Raw genomic sequence first — 26595 nt, 5'->3', positions numbered from 1 at the left:
CCAAATATGCGAACACAATCTCAACTTTTAATCACCTTCGCATTTTAATCCAATTAACCAAATGCGAAATTAACTGAGACTCAAATGCGAATATCTCCAAAACATCACAGATTGTGAATGAACTTGACCTCAAATTTATTTTATCAACTGTGAGCTCAAATGCGAACTGAATTTGATTCACCCATATGCGAACAAAATCAATATGCGAACATTCTTGGTCTTCTTCCCCAATTCGCATTCTACTGTAAAAGACTTCGCATGCTTCGCACATTTTTCATTATGTTCGCATTTTGACTCCAAAATTGAACAAACCATCAAATGCGAACTCCATTCATACCAATGCGAATCTGAGTTTGTTCACACAAATGCGAATATAGTTTGGCTTCGCATCAACAAATCAACTGTATCACCAAATGCAAAATCCAATCCATAAATGAGATTACTTCGCATCTTAACTCCAAAATTGAACAAAATGCGAAATCACGTGATCTCTGTAACCAACTAAACAAATATGCGAAATCGTCTTTGATCTCATATGCGAACTCAAAATTGAGACCCAGAAGCGAATTGAACAAACATTTCAGATGCGAACCCAAACAAGATCAAATGCGAATCCAATGAAGATCCAGATGCAAACTCAAGATTTCAAATGCAAACATTATTCTTGAGATCAGATGCGAACTTGATACCGATCTTGGACTCCAAACGTGCTAAACCAAACCATGAACATCATTCAGTTTGTTCATCCAAATCCATCCAAACCATCGACAATCAAAATCGAAATCTCAAATCAAGTTCGATTTCCAAATCAATTTCTAAATCAATCCTTTTCAATTGCTTCATCCTTGAACATTGAAATCAAATCCCAACATATCTTGTTCAAGAACAAATACGAACGAACACAGTATCTGAGTGTGAATTTCAATTTGATTCCAACCGAATAAAAGAACACCATTTGATCGAGAATTCAGATCGAGAATAAAAGAACTTATTTCTATTGTATTGATCATGATCGATCAAAGAGATAAACTCAATACTTATGATCGATTCACAAAGTTGGAATTTCAAACCAGATTAATCAATTTCAACGGATTATCAAGTTGATGAAATCAGAACACAGGAAACACGAACACGATGAGAATCAAGAATGTACAACTCAGTAAAGCGTATGATGAAGAACAAAGAATGATCAAATTGCAAATTAATCATTCACGAATCGTCCCTCAATCATCTACTTTTGTTTCAAAATAATCAATCGATTCCAATATCGATTCCAAATCCAATTTCCAGTAAATCAAAATCAAGAACGAAATTATTAAGTTCTCAATTACAGCTCGATCATAATCGACTGATAATTATCCAAAATAGATTCAGTTGATTCACAAGTTCAAAATCACAAATCGTTGATTGATTTTCATAATCGAAAAAGAAAACTCATTCAACCTGTTCTTCATCATTGTTCATAATGTTCTTGAGTGTTCATCGAAATCAAAGAAACAGTTGACGATTTCTCAAGATTGAGATCATAATCAGTAAAGTAAAATCGATTCACTGGTTTTGAATAACAATTACTTCAAATCAATAAAGAGGAACATTGAATCGAAAACGAAATTCAAGATCAAAAACGATGAAGAACAGAACATCCAATGGTACAACTTGTAAAGCTTGTGTACAAGTCAGGTGACGAATATCTACTTAACGATTCAGAATGATTTAGACTAAAAGTCTTGATATCGGATTAAAAGAAATATGTTTGGGCTTGAAAGTTGATGAACAGTATCATTCGACATTTTGATTGGGCTCAAATCGATAAAAAAAATAGAATATATGAATTAAGAATAGTAACAATTCACTTATTCGAGACTTTAAACAAATGAGATCTTGGGCTTAAACATGAACAGTAACGAATTTCAATTAGATTTTATCTTAAAAGAAATCTTGGATCAACAATGAGATTTGAAAAGAATTAGATCCAATGAATAAATGAAGGCACCATGCAAATCTACATGGTGCCTTCATTGTTACAATCATCTATTCGATGTGTCGGTAAACCATACACGCTCCATCGAACTATGATAAACAATGAATCACCCTTTGCCACCTTTGCTTAGAACCAATTAGTGTGCCGGTAAACCACACACGATCCACTAACTTCTTAGCAAGGGTGCAAAGTGCAATTTCATGGGATTGCATCAATTCACTTTTCGTAAAGTAACTAGGATTGGGAATTTTATAAAATAGTTTAGTTACTTCATAGTTTCATTATACTTATTAATGAGGAGAGAGAGTTGCCCTATCCTACCCGTTCGGCTAACGACCCTCCACCGGTCAAGCAAGCGGTGGGTGTGAGTGTACACCCATTAAGCGCCATTTTATAGGCAACAACCTTATACCCACCTTATAGACCGGCTTCGTGAATGAGGCCTACTAACGGTAAGACTAGCATTTTAATTTTACTTGTATATTTATTAATCTTTTAATAATATAATAGTATATGGTTGAATTTTAAACTTGTAAAACTCTAGGGGTTGAAATTTAAATTCTTCTAAATTAAACTACTAATCACAAAATTCAAATTTCAAAACTTCGGGATATAAATTGAACTTTTCAAACAATAGGGATCAAATAACAAATAATTCAAATTAAACAATTAATTTCATAATTATCTATATTTGACCTAATTAACTTTTAGCCATTAGATAATTACCAAATAATCTTAAATTGTCTAATATTTATCATATAAATAATCAATATTCAAAAGATTTGAAATTATCTATGTTTATGTCAAGGATAATCATTAAATTAGGTTAAAATTCGGATTTTTACATAATAAAACGATTTAGGTATCAATCCAAGACAAAACAGCAACAAAATCCCAAATTATCCTCTGTCTGACGCTTGAACTCGCCGAGTCAAGCTTTGGACTCGCTGAGTAGGGCCAACTCGCCGAGTCCAAACACTGACTCGCCGAGTTGGGTTGACAGAGGGCAAGGAAAAATGATTTTCAGCAAGTAAAACAGTTAAGCATCATATTCAATTGAAACCAATCATGACTCTGATACCACTGATGGGTTTTGGACATAAGAACTTTACCTATGTGCACATACAACCCTATAGCTTGGATCTAGGTTTCACTAATTGAACATGCAACAAATCCAAGACTTTCATGGCTAGATCTAATATAAACAAACAATCAATATATATATATATGAAAATAGATCTAGAATGATACCTTGAGTTACTTGCTTGAAAACCTTCTTCTTCTTGGAGCTTAGAGTCAGAAATGCCATTCCTCTAATAGCTTACAAACACCAACTAGCAAGAAGATGATTTGAGAGAGATGAGGAAGAGGTAAATCGGCTCTAGGCTTTCTCCAATCACAATGGTGGCCGATTTCCTCAACCCTATGGGTCTATTTATACTGTGAGCTCCTAGGGTTTCACCCTTAAACCCTAATTGGATAACTTAGCCTCAAACCAATCCAAATCCCTTTCTAGATAGCCCTTGGACGATTTCTAGGTGATCCATATCCCTAAAATCGTCCAATCCTATATCCATAAGGATTATCAGCTCAAAATACAACTTTCACACATTTGATAGTTTATACCCCTTTATTCAATTAATCTCTTCAAGTCACCAAATTAATTCTTAATTAATTTATGAATTATATTAATCAAATAATATTATTATTCCTTTAACATATTATTCTTATAATATATTAATAATAATATCTCTTCTCTCTAAATCACTCTATCAAGTTGCTATGGTGAAGGCAACCCAAAAGGACCATGCACAACCGGGTCAAGTACTTACCAAATATAGTTACAGCCTTAGACACTAACCCAACAGTGACTTCAAATTATTTAATTCCTTTTCATAATTATTATCAGGTATTTTTGTTGGAATAGTGTCTAAGGCTGCAACTATATTAGACAAGTATTTGACCCGGTTGTGCATGGTCCTTTTGGGTTGCCTTCACCATAGCAACTTGATAGGATGATTTATTAAGAGAGAGTAAATATTATTAATATATTATGAGAATAATATAATGAATAATATATTTGTTATTTGATTAATATAAATCATAGAATTAATTAGAATTAATTTGGTGACTTAAAGAGATTAATTAAATAAAGGGGTATAAACTGTCAATTGTTTGATAGTTAAACTTTAGACTGTAAATCCATTGGGATATGCTTTGGACGAATTCTATGAGATATAGGATAGCTAAAATCGTCCAAAGGCTTATCTATGGAATGGATTTGGATAGCCTTAAGAGAAGATTATCCAATTAGGGTTTAGGCTGTAACCCTTAAGGAGTCTACAAGTATAAATAGACCCCATGGCATAGGGAATTCGACACCTCTCCTAAAGTAAGAGAACCCTGGCCGAATTCCTCCCCTCTCCTCTCTCCTAAATCATTCTTCTTGCTATTGGTGTTTGTAAGCCATTAGAGGAGTGACATTTGTGACTCTAAAAGCTCCAAGACCTCAAGATCAACAAGGAACTCAAAGGTATGATTCTAGATCTGTTTCAATGTTGTTATTAAACCTAATTAGTCATTAGAAGACTTGGATTCAAAGCATGTTTATTAGAAAGCCTAGATCCAAGCATTAGGGTTTTGCATGCGCACATAGGAAAGTTCTTATGGCTAAAACCCATCAGTGGTATCAGAGCCTAGCTTGGTTTTCTTTAAATTGTTGCTTGATTAACTGAAACAAACCTGCAAAATTTGATTTTTAGGTTTCTGGGTCACCGACTCGGCGAGTCCCAAGGTGGACTCGGCGAGTAGGCCTGACTCGGCGAGTCCCCTTGTGCACTCGGCGAGTCCAGGCGTCAGGAATGGCCAGATTCGGGATTTTTTCATGATTATCTTATGGAAACTTACCTTAATCATAATAGATCAATCTAAATCCGATTTTTTGATATATATGACTATTATCTTGATCTAGTTAAAGGTATTTATCAACTAATAAAATATTTAATTTTCTTATATGATAATTAATTAATTATTTTAATTATTTTGGTAATTATCTTGAATAAAATCAAATATAGATAATTAGGATATTAATTGTTAATTGGAATTATTTGTTATTTGATCCTCCATGTTTTAAATGTTTAAAACCTACCCTCAAGTTTTGAAATTTATATTTGTGATTAAAAGTTTTAATTTATACAACTTAAATTTCAAACCCTAGATTTTAAAAGTTTTAAAATACAACCCTATACTAATATGATATTACTAGAATAATATATATATATATATATATATATATATATATATATATATATGTATAACTAAATGCTAGTCTTACCGCTAGTAGGCCTCATTCACGAAGCCGATCTATAAGGTGGGTATAAGGTTGCCGCCTATAAAATGGCGCTTAATGGGTGTACACTCACACCCACCGCTTGCTTGATTGGTGGAGGGTCGTTAGCCGAACGGGTAGGATAGGGCAACCTCATCCTCTCATTAAACGTATAATAACAAATACGAAGTAACTACACATATTTTTAAAATTTCCCAATCCTAGTTACTTTAGGAAAAGTGAATTGATGCAATCCCATGAAATTACACTTTGCACCTTGCTAAGATGTTAGTGGAGCGTGTGTGGTTTACCGGCACACTAATTGGTTCTAAGCGAAGGTGGCAAAGGGTGATTCGTTGTTTATCATAGTTCGATGGAGCGTGTGTGGTTTACCGGCACATCGAATATGTGATCGTTACAATGAAGGCACCATGTGAATTTTCATGGTAATTCACACCCGCTTTGTGATCCTCGGCATCCCAGTCACAAATGAGAGGGGCATATCGAGATTTAAACATGCCATTGAATAGTTTCAATGAATCTCATCCGAACCTAGGAATTATCAAAAACACTTAGGACTAATAGTTTAAGTTTTGTGATGGAGAATTAGTGAATCGTCATTCACTTACCTTCAATTTATTTGCATGTTAGATTACGGCATCCCTTTTCTAGTATGTAAATGTTATTGTTGGATCCTAGCCCTAATTTTCTTATTGGGTGATAATTAGGGATTCTTATTCTAATCTATCTTTGTCCTTTTCTAATTGTAGATGTCAAACGCAAACAACGATGCTGCTAGTTCTTTCACGTTGATGAGCCTTTGCCAAAAGGTCACCTTCGATGGAACGAACTTTAGCGAATGGATAAGATACATTCGCACCATTGCTCGCTATGAGGATAAGGAGTATGTCCTCGATGAGAAGCTCGAGAAAATCAACCCCGAAGTTGCTACTCCCGCCGAAATCACCGCCTTTGAAACTCATGAGCGAGATGCAACGAAGGTACATTGCATCATGATCGCCACCATGAACTCCGAATTCCAAAAGTCCTACGAGGACATGTACCCGTACGAGATGCACCAAGACTTATTGGAGAGATACCATCAAAACGCGAGACAAGAGCATTATGAGATTTTCACCAACATGATTTCCGCGAAGATGGGTCATGGAGAATCTCTTACCGTGCACCTGCAAAAGATGCAAAGGTATGTCGACCGCCTTCGCAAGTTAAATGTTGACTTCGGTGAGGACTTGGCAATGGACATGGTGCTTCACTCTTTGCCTCCGATGTACAACCAATTTAGGATGACCTACCACATGAACAAAGAAGAGGTCACCCTAAGCAAACTCCAAGGTCTCTTGAGGGTCGCTGAGAGCAACTTCAAGGACAAGTCTGTTGCACCTACTCCCAATCCGTCCGTTGCTCCTGTCTTGGCTATTGGTCAAGGGAAGGGAAAGAAGAGGAAAGCTTCATCGAAGAACTATCGCAAGGTGAAAGCCCGAGATGGTGCCTCTTCTAGTGGGACCAAAGTTGATCCCGCTAAGCCCTGCTCTAACCCAAAGGAGGCAGAGTGCCACCACTGCCACAAGATAGGACATTGGAAGAGAAGCTGCCCGGATTACCTGCAAGCGATCAAAGAAGGAAAGATCAAGCCATCTTTCGCAGGTATATACACAATCAAATCTAACGATTCTAATCATGCTATTTCTTGGGTTCTTGATACCGGTTGTGGTTATCACATTTGTTCTAATGTGCAGGGACTAAGAAGAAGTAGGGATGTGGAGCAAGGAAGGATCAATCTAATCATGGGGAACAGAAGATCGTCGCCTGTGACCAAGATTGGAGTGTATTCTTTAGTGCTTAGGAATAGTTTGGTTTTAGATTTGAACAATTGTTGCTATTCGCCAGAAATGGCTAGAAACATCATTTCATTTCATGGTTTATATAGACAAGGATTTAGATTTTCTTTTAATAATGAGAATGGTTCTATTTTGGCTTATCTAAATGGTGTCTTTTACCTTGAAGCTATACCATGTAATGGAATATATGAAACTGTTGATAACTTAGGAAATGATGTTTTGAATATTGATTCTTCCACTAGTATGGATAAAGCATCCTTGTGGCATTGTCGTCTTGGACATGTCAACAAGAAACGCATAGCGCAACTCCAAAAGGATGGAGTGTTGGAGTCATTCGACCTTAGGGAAGATGACACATGCGAGTCTTGTTTGCTTGGAAAGATGACTAAGTCACCCTTCACGAGTACATGTGAAAGGGGCGAGGGTCTATTGGACCTAATACATACTGATATATGTGGACCATTTAGATCAACCACGAAGGATGGGAACCGCTTCTATGTGACTTTTACCGATGACTATAGTAGATATGGGTATATCTACTTAATCAAGCAAAAGTCAGACACCTTTGAAAAGTTCAAAGAGTTCAAGAATGAAGTGGAGAATCAATTGGGCAGGAAAATCAAGATGCTTCGATCCGATCGAGGAGGAGAGTACCTAAGTCTTGAATTCCACGATTATCTCAAGGAGTGTGGAATAGTTTCACAATTGACGCCTCCTAGGACACCATAGTTAAATGGTGTGGCAGAAAGGCGTAATCGAACCTTATTGGATATGGTTCGCTCTGTGATGAGTCGTGCTTCACTACCTATCTCTTTTTGGGGGTATGCCTTAGAGACTGCAGCCCATATCCTTAACCGAGTCCCTACTAAGAAGGTTGCCAAAACACCTCACGAGATGTGGACAGGGAAAGCTCCCTCGTTGGCACATATCAAGGTTTGGGGTTGCGAGGCTTTCGTAAGACGAGATACTCACGACAAGCTTGAACCTCAAAGTGAGCGATGTATTTTCATCGGCTACCCGCAGACATCCTTTGGATATCTCTTCTATAGACCGAAGGACAATGTTGTCTTCGTTGCGAGGAGAGGAGTTTTCCGAGAGCAAGAACTCATGAGCCAAGGAGACAGTGGGAGGCAAATCGAACTTGAAGAGATTCAAGAGTCGATAGATGAAGGAACCTCTACCGCTGGCATTCAACCCGAGGAGGAAACTCCAGTTGAACCGATTGACGAATCCTTACCTCTTAGACGTTCCGATAGAGTTAGAGTTCATCCCCAGTTTTATGGCTTTCATATTACTACCGAAGGGGACACGTATATTAGTGATGGTACACTAGTAAACCTTGATGAACCTAATAGCTATAAGGAAGCCATGGCAGGCCCGGAGTCTGTAAAGTGGAAAGAGGCAATGGATAGCGAGATTCAATTCATGTATGACAACCAAGTTTGGAATTTGGTTGATTACGTGCCCGAACGTAAGACCGTTGGGTGCAAATGGATCTTCAAGAAGAAGACCGACGTGGATGGGAACGTACACACATATAAAGCGCGATTGGTAGCGAAGGGCTTTACTCAAACTCCCGGAGTTGACTATGATGAGACCTTCTCACCAGTTGCGAAGATTAAATCTATTAGAGTGATGCTAGCAATTGCCGCATTTCATGATTATGAGATTTGGCAAATGGATGTCAAGATCGCTTTCCTTAACGGAAAGTTGGCTGAGGATGTTTACATGGGTCAGCCAGAGGGGTTTGTGGATCCGAAGCATCCGAATAGAGTGTGTAAGCTTGAGAAGTCCATTTATGGACTTAAGCAAGCGTCTCGCAGATGGAATCTTTGCTTCGATGAGAAAGTCAAAGAGTTTGGATTTGTACGAAGCGAAGACGAATCTTGTGTATATGTCAAAGCCAGTGGGAGTATAGTAAGCTTCCTCGTTCTATATGTCGATGACATATTACTCATAGGAAACGACATCCCGACTCTGCAGGAGGTTAAGTCCTGGCTCGGGAAGTGCTTCGCTATGAAGGACCTCGGAGAGGCTTCTTACATTTTGGGAATAAGGATAGTAAGAGAAAGAAGTAAGAGACTAATTGGACTTAGTCAGAATACTTACTTAGAGAAGGTACTAAAACGTTTTAGTATGGAAAACTCAAAGAAGGGAGAACTACCGATACAAAGTAATGCCAAATTGAGTAAGACTCAAAGTCCGAGTACCGAAGCTGAGATAGTAGAAATGAGCCGAGTACCATACGCTTCCGCAGTTGGCTCAATCATGTACGCTATGACTAGTACTCACCCTGATGTAGCCTTCGCTTTGAGCATGGTTAGCAGATATCAAGGGAATCCTGGCAAAGCACATTGGATTGCGGTGAAAAACATCCTTAAGTACCTTCGGAGGACGAAGGAATGGTTCTTAGTCCTCGGAGGGAGTGATGACTTGAAGGTGCGAGGGTATAGTGACGCCAGCTTTCAGACCGACAGGGACAACTACCGTTCGCAGTCGGGATGGGTCTTTACCCTAAATGGAGGAGCAGTGACATGGAAGAGTTCCAAGCAGGAAACCGTAGCTGATTCAACGTGCGAATCAGAGTACATTGCAGCGAGCGAAGCGTCGAAGGGGGCAATATGGCTAAAGAACTTCATCGGTGATCTTGGAGTTGTACCTGCCATAAAGGATCCAATGGAGATTTTCTGTGATAACGAAGGCGCGGTTGCCTTGACCAAGGAACTGAGGGATCATGGTAGATCAAGACATATCGACAGAAAGTATCACTTCATTAGACATCGTGTAGAAGAAGGACAACTCGTAGTGAAGAGGATATCATCAGGAGATAACCCAGCAGATCCGCTTACGAAGGGACTGAGTAGGGTTAAGCACTTGCAGCATGCTAGGAGTATTGGGCTGAAGGATGATATTAGCATAGATTAGATAGTATTAGAAACGTGTAATAGATAAATGTAATTGACATTTGATGATTAAATAAAGGAGTTTTATTTATGAGTAATGTTACTATCTTATGTTAATTGTTTAGCTATTGTTTCACTTTGCATGTTTTGACTTCCAGAATAATTGAGTTTATTAGGAATAATCGAATTGTTCAAATGGTCCACAATCGTTCATATGTTGGGAGTAGATATGAATGAAGATTGTCATGAATTGGTGTGTAGAATGTCTAAATGGTGTTAGACATAGCAAAGGATTGCTGCAACGTTCATGAGTGCTTATGAACTAGTTTTGAGCATTGGAATAAACCCGCGCTTGCTGGAATCACCTTATGGAATACGATAAAAAAGGTGGTCGCAAGACGATAATATCATATAGTCTTAAAACCTAGATATATGATTTATTATTTGTTAATTGATTGTACATTGATAATACGAAAACGCATCAGTAACTTGGTGTTATAAAACGTATTGTTGTGTATAGTTGGTTAATGAATAAGTAAATGCATATAAGTCGAAGTTTATCTGTAACTTTTATCTAAGAAGGTAAAAGCGATATCTCGGCCGCTCGATGATTTGATTTGACTTATGTGCCGGGCCCGGTTAGAACTAAATTGATGTGTTCGATTAAGTTCTATGTCAAATAAATCAGAGATCGAGAAACCTAAATGCTTGACTAACCATTCCATAGGATTGTCAGCATGATATCTAACAGAGGACTGTACGTTCCCTTATCTAAAGGACAAGATTGATTAGATCAGAGTTGACAGCGTTTTTGAGAGCTACGATTGCAAACCGAATTGTACTTATGAATATAGTTACTAGACTTATCCAAGTGGGAGACTGTTGGAATAGTGTCTAAGGCTGCAACTATATTAGACAAGTATTTGACCCGGTTGTGCATGGTCCTTTTGGGTTGCCTTCACCATAGCAACTTGATAGGATGATTTATTAAGAGAGAGTAAATATTATTAATATATTATGAGAATAATATAATGAATAATATATTTGTTATTTGATTAATATAAGTCATAGAATTAATTAGAATTAATTTGGTGACTTAAAGAGATTAATTAAATAAAGGGGTATAAATTGTCAATTGTTTGATAGTTAAACTTTAGACTGTAAATCCATTGGGATATGCTTTGGACGAATTCTATGAGATATAGGATAGCTAAAATCGTCCAAAGGCTTATCTATGGAATGGATTAGGATAGCCTTAAGAGAAGATTATCCAATTAGGGTTTAGGCTGTAACCCTTAAGGAGTCTACAAGTATAAATAGACCCCATGGCATAGGGAATTCGACACCTCTCCTAAAGTAAGAGAACCCTGGCCGAATTCCTCCCCTCTCCTCTCTCCTAAATCATTCTTCTTGCTATTGGTGTTTGTAAGCCATTAGAGGAGTGACATTTGTGACTCTAAAAGCTCCAAGACCTCAAGATCAACAAGGAACTCAAAGGTATGATTCTAGATCTGTTTCAATGTTGTTATTTAACCTAATTAGTCATTAGAAGACTTGGATTCAAAGCATGTTTATTAGAAAGCCTAGATCCAAGCATTAGGGTTTTGCATGCGCACATAGGAAAGTTCTTATGGCTAAAACCCATCAATTTTTAGAGAAGCAAGAATATCTTGTACCTTTTTGATCAACTCATCACATTCGTTGATATGAGCACTGACAGGCTTGGCAACAAAACATCTGTCCTCTCGCTCTCTTTCTTCTTCAACTCCCCCATCAGTTGTGTATCCTCTCATTTGGGACACACCCTCGGTCACGCAAAGCATCTTCCCATTGACTGCTCTGCTTTTGCCATCATAGCTTTTCCGTGAGTAGGCTTCCTAACTTCATCATCCTCCGAATCTGTGGACCAGACCTCCACACCTCCAAACTCATCACTGTTGTTTGAACCCTGCACAATTAAAGCATTCATAGTAGAGTTATTAACAACAGACTTTCTTTTCTTTATCTCCTCCAATCTTCTCAGGAGGCTCGCTTCCTCATCATCTTCGCTTGTCTTCTCTTCTTTCTTTCTCAGCATGCAATCTTTAGCAAAATGATTTTTGCCTCCACAGTAATGACAGTCAAATCCTGAGTCGCCTCCAATTTTAGCTTCCTTCTTTGACTCTTCGGATTTTGATCCCATCTTCGGTTCCTCCTTGATCCGTTCGGCGCTATAACTTCCCTGCCAGTTTCGGTTCTTGTTGGCTGGGAATTTCTTCTTGATGAATTTTCTAGGGTTTGACACCATCATTGCATATTCTTCGCCTGTTAGATCAAAATCTGCAAGATCCAATTCCTCTTCTTCTTCAACCGAACTCTTTCCTTTGGAGACAAGAGCTAAGGAACCCAGACCCGAAACTACATTCATTTCCTTCGATAAGGCATTCTCATGGGATTTTAAAATACCCACAAGTTTTGCCAGAGAGTATGAATTGAACTGTTTATGAGCTTTGACAGTTGACACAACGGCCATCCATTCAGGTCTAAGACCATTCATGAAAGTGACCTTTTGTTCAATCACCTTTCTTTCAATCCCATGCTTTATCATCTTACTCAAAAGATGATTGAAACGATCGAAAGTTTGGATAAGTTTTTCTTCAGGCTTTTGCTTAAAATCGCCAAACTCTGATAACAGGAGGATTTGAATAGAGTGTTCCAGATCTTCATTTGTGGAATATAATTCCTTCAATCTATCCCAGATCTCCTTAGCTGTAGCACAGGAACTTACCAAACGAAATGTATCCGATTGCAGCGCAAACCTTATCATCCTTAGAGCTTTGATGTTGCACTGAAACTTCTCTTTTTCATCTTGAGGAATGTCTTTGATGTTGCATGAAACATAATCTTCAAATATGAGGAATGTCCAGACTTCATAGTCTTGCGTATACAAGATCGGTATTCTTGTTGTAGACCCTATGCTGTTGGAGATATTTATCGGATTGGTTTGAGAATCGTCCATACACATTGTGAATACTTTTGATCGAAAACCTGTAAAAGATCAGACTTGTAATTTTTTTTCGATTAGGGTTAGATTAACAATTAATGAGATACGCCAATAAAGAATGACGGCTCAATAAATATCAATCAATGCGGGATAAAAACCCTATGAACTTCTTCGATAGAAGAGGTGTGTATAGATTACGCAGTCTCCTGCTCTGATACCAATTGATGAGTTCAAAACTCTTTGATCGTTTAGATCTTTCACAAGTACGATAAAAGAAATCTAACAGTTTAAGAACAAAATAAGAAAGAACACAGAACAGAATCAAATATGAGCTTATGATTCAAAACTGAGTCACGCCTCAGCAGAGCTCGATGAAGAACTTCCGCTGTAGAGGTGAGCTAGGGTTTACAAGCAATTAAAACGAAAACAATAAAAGCGATGTCTTCTAAGTCTGCATGCATGCAGATTATATACTAAACCCTAATACAAAATAATGCACGACAGGACAGGCCCAATACCGGCGTTCAAACTAGGCTATGGACCGAGCCCATGACGCAATCCACTAGACTCAACAATCGTAATATCTTCCCATTTCCACAACGGGATGTCCAACGGCTGCATCTTGCTGTGCGGTCTCTGATGCTCGGCCTTGACATTCCTGCAAGTCAAACACCACTCAACGTACCAAGCCACATCCCGCGTCATGCAGGGCCACCAATAGTCTAGACGAAGATCACTATACATCTACGTTGCCCCGGGATGAATGGAGAATCAGGATTTGTGTGCCTCCTCCATTAAGACCTGGCGCACGCCTCCATGATACGGCACCCACACCCTATGGTGTAGTGTCAATAATCCTCGGCTATCATAATCGAAGGAGGTAACTTGACCCACTATCCGCTCGCTCTTCCGATGTTCCTCCTTCATAGCCTCCTGCTGAGCTTCCCGAATCTGCTCTAATAGGGGAGTCACCACCGTCGTCCTCATGCACACGCCTCTGATTGGCGCTACCTTGCGACTAAGCGCATCGGCCACCGCATTGGCCTTCCATGGGTGATAAAGGATCTCACAATCATAATCCTTTATCACATCCAACCACTGATGCTGCCTGATGTTTAGATTCGGCTGATCCATGAGGTACCTCAAACTCTTATGGTCCGTGTAAATGGTACAGCGAACCCCATAGAGGTAATGACGCCAAATCTTGAGGGCGAACACAACAGCCCGCAGCTCCAAGTCTTGCGTCGGGTAATTCGCCTCGTGAGGCTTTAGCTGCCTCGACGCGTAGGCGATGACATGCCCTCTCTACATCAACACCTCGCTCAAACCTCAGATGGACGCATCACAGTACACAACAAAATCCTCCATGCCCTCTGGCAGGGCTAAGATTGGCGCCTCGCACAATCTTTGTCTCAGTGTCTCGAACGCTGCCTGCTGCTCAGGCCCCCAACGAAAGACCACGACCTTCCTTGTTAGCCTGGTCAATGGTACGACTATCTTAGAGAAATCCTAGATGAATCTCCAATAATAGCCCGCTAATCCCAGGAAACTCCGAATCTCGGATGGAGACTTCGGAACCTCCCATCTCATCACGGCCTCCACCTTGGCCGGGTCTACCGAAATCCCGTCCTGGTTGACAAGGTGCCCAAGAAACTGCACCTCGCGTAACCAGAACTCACACTTGGAGAACTTAGCATACAAGCTCTCTCTCCTCAGGGTCTCCAACACCTCTCGGAGATGCCCCTCGTGCTCATCCTGCATCTTGGAATAAACCAAAATGTCATCAATGAAAACTATCACAAAACGATCCAACATCGGTCTGCACACGCAGTTCATGAGGCCCATGAACGCGGCAGGAGCATTGGTGAGCCCAAACGGCATCACCACGAACTCATAATGACCATAGCACGTCCGAAACGCAGTCTTCTACACATCCTCCTCTCTGACTCTCATCTGATGATAACCTGAATGCAAATCGATCTTGGAGAACAAAGATGCACCCTGTAACTGGTCAGAGAGATCATCAATCCTCGGGAGTGGGTAACGGTTCTTCACTGTTACCTTGTTCAGCTCCCGATAATCTATACACATCCGATGCGACCCGTCCTTCTTCTTCACAAACAGAATCGGGGCTCCCTAGGGTGAACTGCTCGGTCTAATGAATCCCTTGTCTAACAGCTCCTGCAGCTGTGTAGACAACTCCTGCATCTCAGTAGGAGCCAACCAGTATGGTGCCTTGGCTATCGGAGCCGCACCAGGGACTAGTTGGATCTTGAACTCTACCTGTCGCTCCAGAGGTATTCCAGGAAGCTCCTCTGGGAACACATCAACGTAGTCTCGTACCACCGAAATCTCGCTCATCGTCGCCTTACCCGCCTCCCAGGTATCCATAACATACGCGACATATCCCGTGCAACCCTACTGAAGGTAGCGCCTAGCTCTCGCTGTTGAACATACTGTGGGTCCACGCTGTGGCCTCTCGCCATGGATCACCAACTCTCCCCCACTTGGGGTCCTGATCCGCACCAGCTGCTGTGCGCAATCTATCATCGCCCCATTAGGGCTCAACCAATCCATGCCTATAATCACCTTGTTCCCACGCAATGGAATGGGAGCCAAATCCACAAAGTAGCGCTCCTCAAACAACCTTAGAACACAATCTCTGAACACTGCTGATGCTCGCACCGATCGATCATCTGCGATCTCTACCTCTAAAGGGCAATCCAACATGCCCGAAGACTCAGGAAACTTCTTGCTAAGCGCAAGAGAAACAAATGATCAGGTATCCCCCGAATCAAACAACACCTGAACTGGGATACCGTTCACATGGAACGATCCTAAACAGAGCACATATATATAACATATCAAAATTACAGCAACATAACATAAAGCATAAATAAGAAATCATACCCGTCACCACATCGGGTGTAGTGCGTGCCTCCTCTATAGTCAGCTGAAAGGCCCGACTCCTTAACACTGGAGCCTCTGACTTACCCTGCCAGCTATCTTTGATCCGCAGGGTCGCTGGAGCTGGCACCTTCACTGGCGCTGATGCTGCTGTCAACTGGGGGCAATTGGCCTTCTTGTGGCCCCTCTGGTTGCAGTGGAAACACAACAACTCAGACGTCGGAAAGACATGCATAGGGGCGGTACAATCCCTGCTGAAATGTCCCAACTTTCCGCACTTATAGCAGCCTGACGATCCCATCTTGCACGCTCCCTCGTGCGTCTTGCCGCATTTCTTGCAGCGGCCTTGGCCCAGTTGGCCTTTCGGCCCTACGTCTGGTCCCTTGGGCTTCTTCCCCAAAGCCCCCGCAACCTGTCCCTCCTCTGCCTTCCTTTTCTGGAGATGCTCCAGATCAATCTCCCTCTCCTTAGCCCTGGCAATCATGGAATCTAGGGTAGGGCAAGCTGAAAAACTAACATGCTCTCGAATGTCAGATCGTAGCATGTCATGATAGCGGGTCCTCCTCATATCCTCATCTCCCGCATACTGGGGCACCAGCAATGCCCTCTCCCGGAACTTGGCGGTGATCTCCACCACAGTCTCCGTAGTTTGTCTCATGTCCAAAAACTCTCTGGCCAGCTGCTGAAGCTCTACCGTTGGCGCAAACTCTGCTCGGAACCGGGTCACAAAATCCGACCATGTCATAGCCTCAACAGCCGAGGCTCCCAATGAGTCACCAATAGAATCCCACCAGTCTCTAGTTCTGTCTCTCAAACACCCTGCTGCATATCTCAATTTCGACCCCTCAGGGCAGAAGTTGGTCAGCTGTGCGGACTCAATGTACGCGATCCATCGTCTGGCAGCAATGGGGTCCTTCGCCCCATGGAAATCCGGTGCACCACTGCCCCTGAAGTCCTTAAAGGACAGTATGCGAGATCTTGACTGGCCAGATGCCATGTCACTCCTGAACGCCCTGAGGCGGTCCTCCATCAGCTCAACTATCCCTTCCTTGATCGACCCGAAAATGATGGGGGTCGAATCAAGGATGCCTCTCGTGATCTCTGATGCGATGAACTCGTGTAGCCTCTCATCTACTAGCTCGGAACCTGATCCCGAACCCGATCCCTCTCCAGAACTGCCACTTGTTGTCCTCTAACGTAGTACCACCATTCTGCAATACACACAGGCAACCATTAGTGGTATTGATACCTCTAAAGGGATCACATCTATTACAAGTTCCCTGGTCTTGCCTCAGCCCTCCTTGGTTCGAGTACGGATCCTCTGCTTTCAGTAGTACGGGCCCATACTACCTTCCACATCTATCCGTACCTTCCTCAAGGACAACTTTGACTCCACCAGATCCTTTTCACCACTGCTGATCCTCTGCTATTCCCATTCTAGGCTTCCCTAGGGAAAATCTCTGACTCCACCCAAACTGGTCTTCAGCTGCTGAAGGCCTTCTTGTAATGCCACTTAGCCATTACCTGAATACCATCACATGTGATGAGGCTCAGATAATCCTTCAAGTAACATACTTGTCCCTACAATGGTTAGACTCAAACGAGAGTTGCGCTATAGGGCCAAATCCAACACTCTGAGATTATTCAACCCTGATCACATGTAATGTGGCGTATTCACCTAATGAATAACTCCCATCACTCAGAGTCCCACAAAGCACAAAGCAAGTAGCATTCGGACGCAGGAAAACTACTCAAGCAAGTCAGTCCTCATAATGAGAAGCTGAACTAGCATATAATGCTAAGCTCATACTACCAGGCATAACCCTGATAGGCTATCCTACTACTGTCTACTCAATACTAGCATGCAATTCTCATAAGCTGAAGCACATAAAGCAGGCACATAAGACATCATTCCTAGATCCTTAGTCCTATTCTAGCATGCTGTTCTACCGAATCTGATAAACATAACATAAACTTGTATGGGTACTTTGGGAAATACTTAGTTGAGCTCGGCCGGTCGCGCACATCACACACTTCGTTCTTTCTCAAAACTCTTTACTTAACTTTTAGAAAACATTTCCTTTTTCAAAATCTTTTAATCCCTCGATTTGAGTTCAGACACCCCTGAGGGTGTGTCCGAATCTCTCAAACCAGGGCTCTGATACCAACTTGTAACGTCCCAATTTTCACGCCCAAAAATTTCATTTTTTTATTTAAGTGATTGCAAAATGTTTGTAATAAGATACCATACAACCATATCATTTAATAAAAACATGTCTCGTAACTATAAACCAAAACGTGAAACATAATATTGTCAGAGTACAAATCCCAGAATATCTCATAGTGCAGAAAACAAAGAGCGTGTGTGTATGATGTGCCGCTACCGCGCCAGCTCCTTCCCTTTTGAAGAGGAGGTACCTGAAACCAAAACTGAAAACTATAAGCACGAAGCTTAATGAGTTCCCCTATTGTACCACATACCATATAACCACATAACATACATATATTGTCAGGCATATCTGGGTGCCCGACCTACCCCTTCGGTCCTCTCGACCGGATACTGACTAGCGTATCTGGGTGCTGGTCTCCCCTTCGGTCCTCTCGACCAGATACTGACTAGCATACCTGGGTGCTGGTCTTCCCTTCGGTCCTCTCGACCAGATACTGACTAGCATACCTGGGTGCCGGTCTCCCCTTCGGTCCTCTCGATCGGATGTTGGGGACTATTTCACCCCCTACTACTACCACATAACACGTATCACATAATCTATCTAGCATGGTTGGGCATGACTGCCCCTTCGGCCCTATCGACCGGTAATCTGGGGACTATCTCCCCTACTGTCACTAGCACATAACATCATATCATACTAGCATATAAACATATCACAGGTAGTAGCAACCCTAGATGAATATCACAGAGACAATCATCTAAACATACAACTCCTACTAGTGGGCCGACATTGTGGCCGTAGACCCACTGCTACTAGAAGGTAACTCACCTCGAAAAGTAGCTGCTGAAAGTCTGCTTGCTAAGCGCCTGACTGCTGAATCGGTAATCCTCCGACTATAAATCATAAACATAGATTAGCCACTCAAAAATACCCTTAGGTCAGATGACTGACCCACCCCTGGTCCAAGGTCAACTCCTTGGTTAAAGTCAACTTCCAGTTGACTGGACTCGCCGAGTCATGGCACAGACTCGCTGAGTCCTTCTCCTACTAACCCGGTCCTACTTAACAAGTCCCTCTTCTTACTCACTAAGTCCCCCTTAACTCACTACTTGGGACAAAAGAACTGACTCGCGATCCGACTCGCCGAGTCCAAGAACAACTCGCCGAGTCCCCACGAGCAGATCTCCTACTCGCTTCCAAATCCTCACCAGAGCATCCTTTATGAGGATTTGGGTTTCTAGGACTATTGCTACACGTTAAATTGCTAATTCCGAGTGCAGATACGAAGGGTTGGACCTTCAACACCTAAACCCCTCTTACTCAGTAACAATTCATATAACTCATCGAGTTTGAAGAACAACTCGTCGAGTTCCAAGCAATCTTCATAGGACTCACCGAGTTGTTCATCCAACTCGCCGAGTCTAAGACCATCTTCATAAAACTTGCTGAGTTCCACTTTAGGACTCGCTGAGTCTCTTTGACCCACTTCCCATATACACCAAATCTAAGACATGCAACGCTTCCAAACCATAGATCTATGTTCCTAGGGCATGCTTATCACGTAAAGTTGCAAACTTTACGTGCATGCATGGCCCTATAAGCTCCAAAAGGCAAATCCAAGTTCTTTATGAGGTCATACACTCAATAGGGACCTCAATCACTTCAACCACAGAGACTTTATACTTCTAATATGTCCATAAGGTCTAGATCTGAAGTCCTTTCGGATCACAGAGCACAAACACATGGAGTTTGGTGTTTTAGGGCGTGAAAACCACCAATTAGGGACAAAAGGGGATCTAATGAACTAGTGATCAAGGTAGGGACTTTTCTACCTGAATGGAAGCCTCTTGCAGGGTAGATGTCGGATCTACTTCCCCTCCTTGCACTCTTCCACCTCCTTCTTCTTCTCTTAAGCTTCAAACTTCCTTCACAAGGCCAAAATCACTCACAAGGACAAAAAGGGGCTAGGGTTTCGCTCTACAACTCTTATGGAAGTGTTAGGGACAAGGGAGGCCGAGTTAGAGTGTTTAAATAGGGTGCAAACACCCGAGTTAGGGTTTTTGCCCAAACAGGGCCTACTTACCGAGTCCGGGAACCGACTCGCCGAGTGCAAAGCTTAGACCCCGTGTCTCATCCCGCTTCTACTTGGTGAGTTGGTCCTTTAACTCGCCGAGTCCAAGTCAAAATGCATTATTTAAGAAATATTAATTACAAGGAATACGTACCAGGAACCAGGTGCTACAAGCGTTTAAAACATAAAGTCCATTCTCACATCGCCCCTGGGCCAGGACCAGTTTTGTTTGGCAATCCTGAATGTAGAAAGAAGGGTAAGATAATAAGACATTCACATGATTATCTTTGGTTAATTTGCTAATGGACAAGAGATTCTTGGTGAGATTGGGAACAACTAGTATGTCATTTAACTTGATGTTGTCAGAAATAAAAAGATGACCTTTGTGAGTGATGGGGAGAGTGTTTCCATTTCCGAATGTGACCGAATTGTTACCTGTAGTGGATGAGGGATTGTTAACAAATTGTGTGGTTGGAGTCGTGTGATCTGTGGCTCCTGAATCCACATACCAATCGGTTCCGGAGGATGAAACATGACCTTGAGACAAAAAGGCATTAGCCAATTTGTCATCAGTGGGAATGGCTTGAGCAGCAAATGATGCTAGCCGTGGAAAAACATTAGCAAAGTGGCCATCTTGGCAACATAGTTGACAGTACGGAGGGCGGCAACTATGTCCCCGTCCACCCCGTCCACCCCGTCCACCCCATCCAATGTTGTTGCTCGAAGCATGAGGAGATTGACCACCCCGTTGATGAGAAGAAGATGGGGGCTGATAGGTTTGAGCCGAAAAGCCACAGGTGGTGTGGAGGTGCCATGAAGGGCACGGATGAACAGTTCATGGCTTTCAGCCTTAGCCAAGAGATCGGAAAAGGCAGGAGTAGGTCGAGATGTGCGAATGGCAGTGGAGAATGACTCAAAAGATGGTCCGAGACCGCAGAGAAACCAGTGAATTTGATCGTTGATGTCAACCAGATAACCAATGGCGGCTAACTGATCGCATAGAGTTTTGAAGTGACGACCATAATCAGCAACAGTTTTTGAATCTTTCTGAACCAAGCGGAGTTGATCGCGAAGATTGTGCACCCGTTCAATGGATGAGTTGCCATAAGCGGTTTCCAGTGCAACCCAGATCTGACGAGCAGTTGACAGACCGATGATAACTATGACAGCTTCTTCAGACAAAGTGGCGTTTATGGTAATAATGGTACGATGATTTGCTGCAATCCAAGCAGCATATGCGGGATTTTCATTGGATTTCTCATTGACAGTGAGGGTTGCGACAGGGGCAGTAGATGAACCATCTACATGAGAGATGAGATTTTGATAAGTTAGAAGTGGAATCATTTGGTTTTTCCAGAGTAAATAGTTTGAGGAGCAAAGCTTCATAGGTATAAAGTGAGCAAGGGAGTGAGGAAGAGAGTTATCAGTGGAGGATGTAGACATGGCTGTGGAGAAAAGGGAAGGAAGGGAGGAGGCCGATATGCTCTGATACCATAAAACTCTTAAGAGAAGAGTATTTTCACTGTATTCTCCAAAAATATACATACAAAGCACAAATATATAGGGAAGACAAAGTACATGAAATGGAAAAATAACCCCCGATAAAAACACATGAACTTGAAAAGACACATAACAGCTCTGTTATGAATGAGGTAAAGTAATAATGGGGTTTTTGTGCATCGGTTGAAAAAAACCCACACACATGAGGGTTTTTGTGTGTCGTTGATTAAATCACACACACATGAGGAAAGGGGGATTACCATTGTACGATTAAGCTTACCATTGTACGAAGGAAGAAGGTGTAGAAACCTTAGAATTGGTGTCAGCGGTGAAGAAGGTGCTCCAACTCAGATTTTTGCAGATGACGAACCTTCAATCTTCTGATCTGTCTTTGATCTTCTGATTCATCTTACCACCCCCTATTATCGAATATGTAAGAGAGACGACGCTCCAACTTAGATGTGTGGCGGCTGACGGTGGTGTTAGCGTTCATATCTTCCGACCTATGGCGATGCATCGACGTTTATATGAGAATGGAAGACGGGGTTGTGGATTTTAGGAGAGAGAGAGAGATTGTATATTTTATTTATTTATTTTTATTCCTTTATAAAAAATTATAAAAGTAAAATTTAAAATGCATTTTTTTAAAAATTTTCTTTTAAACAGAAAAATATTTAAATAAATACAATACTAAGGGCAAAATCATCATTATGAAAAAGTTCAAAGCAAATTGGACCAAACTAGCAACAAAATATTTAAATAATTAAAATACTAATAGAGGAACTTAACATTGAGTTCTCAAGTACGATCAACTTGCTAGACCAAAGAAGTCGAAGAAAAACACGAAGGTATGATTCGTTCTATCGAGTCATTTCAGCTATATAAATTGTTTGTACTAGATCCGGCTATTACGAGTCTACAGATCAAGAAAATATTGTTGTTTCCATTGTCCCGATTTGGCCTTTGACTTGGCTCATAACCCATCATTTTCGATCTCCAAATTTGAAATGTATGTCCATAAATAAGTAAATAACCTTTGTTACAAAGAATACAATTAAAAAACATTCAACTAAACATAGTTTGTTGATAGTTATAAAGATTCAAAGTTCGCCAAAAAAACATGATTTTTATTGGTGACAGCCTACGAAAATCTCATATTTTCACAGGTTGTCTTCAAAATCATGGTTATTTTTAAATTCTTTTAACTATTTTTGTTTAGAAATAAGACTTTTCCAAATTAAATCCTTGACGTTATATAGATTTTAGTTTTATTTAATTTTCTTTGCATTCATCAAGTATATAAGTATTTTTTAATATCTTTAAATATTATTATCTACACAATATTCTACATCCAAAAAGCAAAACACTTCTAACTTTTTTAGTGTAACGGAAATACATAATGATGTATTTTTACTTGATAAATTAGCAAAGAAACATCCACTTTATGCTTTTATCCTTCATCGCTCTTTTTGTTTCAGAGTTGGTTCTGTTGTCGCTAATTCTTCTCCGGCGCCGATTCTCCCCAAACCGCCGATTGCTATCTGCTCACAGATTCCCTTCGCTGCAACTCGTCTTCAGCTCTCTTCGTCTTCGCCCATTTCTTCTAACCTTTCTTTGACGTTCATCGCTGCCCAGGTAACTCTCTGTTAAAAACCCTAATTATTATAATCAAATTGTGGTAATGATGTTTTTGTTTATTTGGTTGATTTTTATGAGTTCCCTGATCTTACGACTCGCCACATTTTGATAATTTATCCCCCCATGAGATCAAAACTATGTCTAGTCGTTCTACCACTTGTTCCCAAAGTCGTTTTTGAAATTCGATTTGTGGTTTTTGTTTCTTGGTTAATATCTGTCAAAATTTTCTCAATCGTGATCACCTACTGCATCTTACCCCCTTAAATTGCATCTATATTGTTCTTTTGAGTGTAGATAGATGAAAGATATGGTGTTTGTAACTGATGGTTGTTTCTGTATATACTGTTCAAAGATCGATTCTCTTTAACTGGGATTTTTCTAAAACGAATCAAAGAGTGTATTTTTCATCGCACTAACATTACCAAAACATTCTTAATCAAATCTTTTCTCCTTTAGGTATGGAACGTTGCAGTGAATCAAAACGAAATAGGGTTAGTTGGAAAAACGTGAATGTCGCAAAAACGTTTCTTGATGCATGTATTAACGAAATTGCCATCAATGGGAGAGAAGGTGGTAGTTTAAAACGAATGTCATGGAAGAAAATTGGGCAAACACTTGGAGATAACCATAACTTTTCAGTCGATCGAAAACAATTGAAAAACCATTTTGATTACCTCAAGAACAAATATGGAGCATGGTTAGATCTTAAAAACAAATGTGGCAACATTTATGACGCATCCACTAACACCTTTAATTTGACAGATGAAGAATGGGAAAATGAAATAAAGGTAGCTTTCATCAATCATTAATCATTAGTTTATCACACTCTTACTTATATATATACATATATTCATTGATTTCTATTTGTTATAGAAAAATAAATATGTAGAAACATTAAGGAACACATCTCTACTATTTCCGGATCTTTGTGCACAACTTTTTGATGGAGTAATGACAAATGGGATTAAAAGTTTGGAACCGATTTCTGCTGAACCTATAACAGCAATTGTGGTTAAAGATGATGAAGAGATTGAAATCCCAAAAGATACAATGGATTCATTATCATCTTCATCATCTGATCCTCCTCCACCTCCTCCTGTTAAAAAGAAACAAAAAATGAGTAAAAAATCGATTGATGAAGAAATATTGGGTGTGTTGAAGATAATAGCAGATAAGATGAGCAAATCGGAAACACCTCCAAAACCTACATTTGAAGAATGTGAAAAGAAGTTGAAAAAGCTTGGGTGGAGTGAAGATGATCCTTTACATGTTGTTGCATGTGCGATTTTTTGTGAAGAAAATGATAATTATAAGGAATGTTGGATGAAATTAAACCCCAAGATGTGTGCTAATTGGGTTAAAATGATTGGACGTAGTAAAGGGTTTATATAGTTTGGAGAGTTGTGGTGTTTTTCTTTTAGGAAATTACTAATTGTTGGGAAAGTATTGATATGTAGATGAGATGAGATGAGAACTATTTTATGGTTTGGATTAAATTGCAAGAATGGTCCCTATGTTATAGTGAAAGTTGTAGGTTTAGTCCAAACTTCTTTTTGTTGCATTTTTGGTGTTAAGTGTCGATTTCGTTTTTGTTTTTGAGATCCATTGAATGAAGTTGTAAAGATTTGAAATCATGAAAGTTATTAAGTCGAATACCGTATGGACGATAAATCAACATTGGTTATATATACGAGTCTTCAAATATCATGGGAAGAGTTGAGGGAGAAACCACTAAATGGGAAGAGTTGAGGGAGAAACCACTAAAGCTGTGTTTTACGCGCCACAATTAGCTGATAAACTAGTTTATTTTTCGAGTTTTTTTATAGTCGTGTTTGGTAAGCCAAAAAGTAGCTTATAAGCTAGCTTTTTGAAAAACTATTTAGACTAGTTTTTTTTTTTTTTTTTTTTTTTTTTTTTTTTTTTTAAATTTCCAAATACACCCATAATTTACCCATTAATTAATTATAGAAACACATATTTTTACATGGTATTTTTATGTAATTTTATATATTTCAGCCAGCTTTTCAGCTAGTTTTACCAAATGTTATTTTTTATCAGCTTTTCAACTATCAACTAGCCTTTCAGTTGGTAAGACAAATATAACCTAATTAATCATCATATTTGGTCATGTTCTTATGACTTCGTCTTGTTATATTTGGTCATGTTCTTATGACTTCGTCTTGTTTTTGAGGAAGAAGATAATGAATCATCTTCTTTGAGTGGACTGATTAATGACTAAGTATATTGCAATTGGACAATTGGTATTTGGCAAGTAGCAAAGCAAAGCAAATTGGCAAATCCACTAGCCACTTCCAAGCTCTATCAACTCCCCGTTTGGGCTTTAGCTATTTCAAAGCAAACCAAGTCAAATGTTCATTGTGTATTTGAATATTCTATAAACCAAAATAAACATATCTTTCAAGTATGATGCTTTTAGGTTTTAAAACCACAAAAAATATTAAATCAAATTAAGTAGTATAAAAAAAAATATTAAACCAAAATGAACAATAAAAGTATACTTGTTTCAGAATCCAAAAAACAAATTAAACATCAATTGACTTTTTTCTTTATGTTTTCCGATATCGTTTGTGTATTGCTTCTTCTATATCTATATAAAAACAAAAATTGTAGTTAGTATTTTGTAATAGTAATTTATGGTTTATATCAAATAAAACAAGAAATATTATGAATACTGAAACTAAGTAGCAAATGCTATGTAATCATCTTTAAAGATATCATCAATATATTTATAACTAGTTTATAACCCGTGGGAACCACGATTATAAAATTAATTAAACTTTTATAGTAAAAACTCAAAATTATTAATAATTTATTTTAAATAAGTTATTAATTTAAGAGATATTTTTTATTAGTTATGTGAAATTATAATCATTGATTCAAATAAATATATAAAATTAATTTTTAATATATATTAGATATTTTTTATTTGTGAATTAATGAAAACAATAATTTAAAATTTAAAATTTAAAATAGAATCACATTAATGAGGATGTCTAATAATTTAAAATGGAAAACTAATAGATTGACAAGTGGCAACACATTAATTAAAATGTCTAATATGGTGACACATGACAAAAGAGCTACTATTTTATTAGTATAGATTGGTTTCCTTAATTTTCTAACTCAATATTGAGTGAAAAACATATGCAACCGCAATTCCTAAATGCCAACTCAAATGCCACGGAGGACAATTGTATACCCAAAATATCTAACAACAAAATGATTAAAAATTA

The 26595-nt window shown here is 39.6% G+C and overlaps 1 protein-coding gene across 1 annotated transcript; it reads left to right on the top strand.

Annotated features, from left to right (window-relative positions):
* Positions 1–23194: 23194 nt before the first annotated feature.
* LOC145075165 (uncharacterized) lies at positions 23195–24868 on the top strand. The gene is made up of 3 exons (XM_079021461.1): positions 23195–23338; positions 23798–24129; positions 24215–24868. Exons 2-3 carry the CDS (start codon positions 23800–23802, stop codon positions 24731–24733), a joined length of 849 nt encoding a protein of 282 aa, XP_078877587.1. The 5' UTR covers positions 23195–23338; positions 23798–23799; the 3' UTR covers positions 24734–24868.
* Positions 24869–26595: the final 1727 nt, after the last annotated feature.

Source organism: Lactuca serriola, chromosome 9 (assembly GCF_051521515.1).
Source record: "Lactuca serriola cultivar US96UC23 chromosome 9, Lser_US96UC23_V15, whole genome shotgun sequence".
In the NCBI taxonomy this organism is placed as follows: Eukaryota; Viridiplantae; Streptophyta; class Magnoliopsida; order Asterales; family Asteraceae; genus Lactuca; species Lactuca serriola.
This window is presented reverse-complemented; position numbering and strand designations above follow the sequence as displayed.